General features: G+C 55.4%; 1 protein-coding gene across 1 annotated transcript in view; it reads left to right on the plus strand.

Moving 5' to 3' along the window:
- The first annotated feature begins 281 nt into the window (after nt 1–281).
- LOC139372804 (disks large-associated protein 3-like) overlaps nt 282–3645 on the plus strand; it is a 42947-nt gene continuing 39583 nt past the window's right edge. The window contains exon 1 of the mRNA XM_071112609.1: nt 282–1454. Coding sequence (XP_070968710.1) covers nt 282–1454 — 1173 coding nt within the window. The remainder of the gene's footprint in view (nt 1455–3645) is intronic.

Genomic DNA, 3645 nt, shown 5'->3' on the forward strand with positions numbered 1-3645 from the left:
TCTCTCTCTCTCTCTCTTTCTCTCCCTCTATCTCTGTCTCTCTGTCTCTCTCCCTCTCTCTCCCTCTATCTCTGTCTCTCTCTCTCTCTCTCTCTCTCCCTCTATCTCTGTCTCTCGCTGTCTCTGTCTGTCTCTATCTCTGTCTCTCGCTGTCTCTGTCTGTCTCTATCTCTATCTCTCTCTCCCTCTCCTCCATGCTAGGTGAGTCCGGCGCAGCCCTGTCGCGCCCACAGCGTCCCCTCTCGGCCCGGGTGGCCCACCACGGCACCCCGGCCTCCTCCATGAAGGGGTATCATGTCAGCCGCAGCCTGTCCCAGCACTCTTCTGGCGGGGGGCACACACAATGTGACCCGGGCCCGGGCCCTGGCTCCGTCCGAGAGTACCACCGCCACCCCTCTGAACACTACGACCGGGCGGGGAACCCCTTCTACCCCCCCGGTGGTCCCCCTGAACCCCTAGCTCTGGAGCATCGCTCCCACACCCACTCTGGAGGGGGGACGTTCCCCCGCTCCCACCCCAACCAGCATCCCCCGACCCAGCAGTCGTACGACTCATGTGAGGATTGTCTGTCCACGGTGGGGGGTCACGGGGGTAAGATGCATCGCATGCCTCCTAACCTCCAGGATCAGTTTGAAAAGCAGCTTCCCTTCCACCCTGACAGGTTCCACACCCTGCAGTACCAGAGGAGCGCCAGCGGGGCGGAACAGCGCGGCGAGAGCCCCTCCCGTATCCGCCACCTGGTTCACTCAGTCCAGAAACTCTTCGCCAAGTCCCACTCCCTCGAGGCGCCGTCAAAGAGGGAATACAACGGCACACGAGGAGGGGAATACCGAGAAAGAGGAGGAGGGGGGCCCAGGAGCGGAGGAGAGGAAGGTGGCGGGCATAATCATTCGGGCCACCAATCCCGCTCGGCGAGGCGCAGCAAATCCCGCGAGCGCTCCAAAAGCGGGGATGGGCGCCACGAATCCTCCAGCAGGCGGCACAGGAGCCGAACCGCGGGGTGGTGGAGCTCCGACGACAACCTCGATAGTGACAGCAGCTTCTTGGTAACCGGGGGCAACACCGGGCCAGGTGGTCGAGGTGGCGGGCGAGGCGGATACCCCACGGGCCACGAGAGTCTGGACGCTGCCATCCAGGAGCTGACCATGAAGAAACTGCCCAGACAGGGGAGTGTACCACCAGGGCCCGGGCCGGGGGAGTGCATGGCCTGTACCACTCTGGCCCTGGCAGGGGGGGAGGGTGGCGGAGGGGGAGTGGCAGGGTACCATGGAGGGCCAGGACAACACTCTCTGAAGAGGAGCACGTGGTCGGCCATGACGGTCAGCCAGGCTAGAGAGGTGTACCCATCGTCTGTCCGGGGAGGAGGAGGAGGAGGAGGAGGAGGAGGAGGCTATGACAAGGCCTTGGTACCTCTGGAGAACAAACTGAAGGAGAGGACCTTTCACTACTTACAGGTGGGTGGGAGGGAGGGTGGGAGGAAGGGTGGGATTGAGGGAGGGTTGGTAGGTGGGTGGGGTGAGTTAGTGAGTGTGGGTGGGTGGGTGAGCGGGTGGGAGGGAGGGTGGTTGGTGAGAGGGAGGGGTGTGGGTGGGTGGATGGTAGGTGAGAGGGAGGGGTGTGGGTGGGAGGGAGGGAGGGTGGTAGGTAGGTAGGTAGGTGAGAGGGAGGGGTGTGGGTGGGAGGGAGGGTTTGAGGGTGTGTGTGTGGGTGGGTGGGAGGGGTGTGGTTGGGAGGGAGGGTTGGAGGTTGTGTGGGTGGGTGAGCGGGTGGGAGGGTGGTAGGTGAGAGGGAGGGGTGTGGGAGGGAGAGAGGGTGTGAGGGTGTGTGGGTGGGTGGGAGGGGTGTGGGAGGGAGGGTGGTAGGTGAGAGGGAAGGGTGTGGGTGGGAGGGAGGGTTGGAGGGTGTGTGGGTGGGTGGAAGGGGTGTGGGTGGGTGGGAGGATGGTAGGTGAGAGGGAGGGGTATGTGGGTGGGAGGGAGGGAGGGAGGGTTGGAGGGTGTGTGTTTTGGAGGGTGTGTGGGTTGGAGGGTGTATGGGTAGGTGGGGTGAGGGATTGAGGGAGGGGTGTGTGTGTTTGCACCTGTACCTTTCATCATGAATAATGTCCGTCCAAATGTTGATGGTTACTTTGTGCAATATGTGTAGTAGATTAGACGAGGGAAATAGTGACCTTAAAGTGGCTGTTAACTCCAAAATCAAAGTTTGTTTAATTCCATGTTCCACACCATGTGTAGGCAGTGTAGATCCAGCTTCCTGACTCTGGGATAGATAGACACCGTCTCAAATGATCAAACGTCATAGCCCTCTCCATATCTAACTCTTCCAGAAGAGCTTTTCAGATATTTGAATATAGCGGGGGGAGAATATTTTGGAGCCTCATTTCAAAATGGTGTCATGCTATTTTAACTGATATTATATCTATATATAAGAAACCAATCAAGCTTCTTTCACAATAATAACTTAGTCCCTAATGGCACCCTATTCCCTATATAGTCACTACTATAGACCAGAGCCCTATTCCCTATATAGTGGTACTACTATAGACCAGAGCCCTATTCCCTATATAGTCACTACTATAGACCAGAGCCCTATTCCCTATATAGTGCACTACTTTAGACCAGAGCCCTATTCCCTATATAGTGGTACTACTATAGACCAGAGCCCTATTCCCTATATAGTGGTACTACTATAGACCAGAGCCCTATTCCCTATATAGTGGTACTACTATAGACCAGAGCCCTATTCCCTATATAGTGGTACTACTATAGACCAGAGCCCTATTCCCTATATAGTGGCACTACTATAGACCAGAGCCCTATTCCCTATATAGTGGCACTACTATAGACCAGAGCCCTATTCCCTATATAGTGGTACTACTATAGACCAGAGCCCTATTCCCTATATAGTACACTACCTTAGACCAGAGCCCTATTCCTTATATAGAGCACTACCTTAGACACAGGAAACACACAGGAAACCCACAGGAAATCCACAGGAAATCCACAGGGGATCCACAGGAAACACACAGGAAATCCACAGGAAATCCACAGGAAACACACAGGAAATCCACAGGAAATCCACAGGAAATCCACAGGAAACACACAGGAAATCCACAGGGGATCCACAGGAAATCCACAGGGGACCCACAGGGGACCCACAGGGGATCCACAGGAAATCCACAGGAAACACACAGGAAATCCACAGGGGATCCACAGGGGACCCACAGGGGATCCACAGGAAACCCACAGGGGATCCACAGGGGGCCCACAGGGGATCCACAGGGGGCCCACAGGGGACCCACAGGAAACCCACAGGGGATCCACAGGAAACCCACAGGGGATCCACAGGGGACCCACAGGGCTCTAGCCAAAAGTAGTGTTCTATGTAGGAAGTAAGGACGTACACTTAAAAACACACCGTTGGTTTTCCCTCTATCTTTTCCCTCTATCTTTTCCCTCTATCTTTTCCCTCTATCTTTTCCCTCTATCTTTTCCCTATATCTTTTCCCTCTATCTTTTCCCTCTATCTTTTCCCTCTATCTTTTCCCTCTATCTTTTCCCTCTATCTTTTCCCTCTATCTTTTCCCTCTATCTGAAAGTAAGTAAAGAAATGGGTTGCAGATAATGGATGCTTTTTCCTCCCCCT

This window comes from Oncorhynchus clarkii, chromosome 18 (assembly GCF_045791955.1).
Source record: "Oncorhynchus clarkii lewisi isolate Uvic-CL-2024 chromosome 18, UVic_Ocla_1.0, whole genome shotgun sequence".
NCBI lineage: Eukaryota > Metazoa > Chordata > Actinopteri > Salmoniformes > Salmonidae > Oncorhynchus > Oncorhynchus clarkii.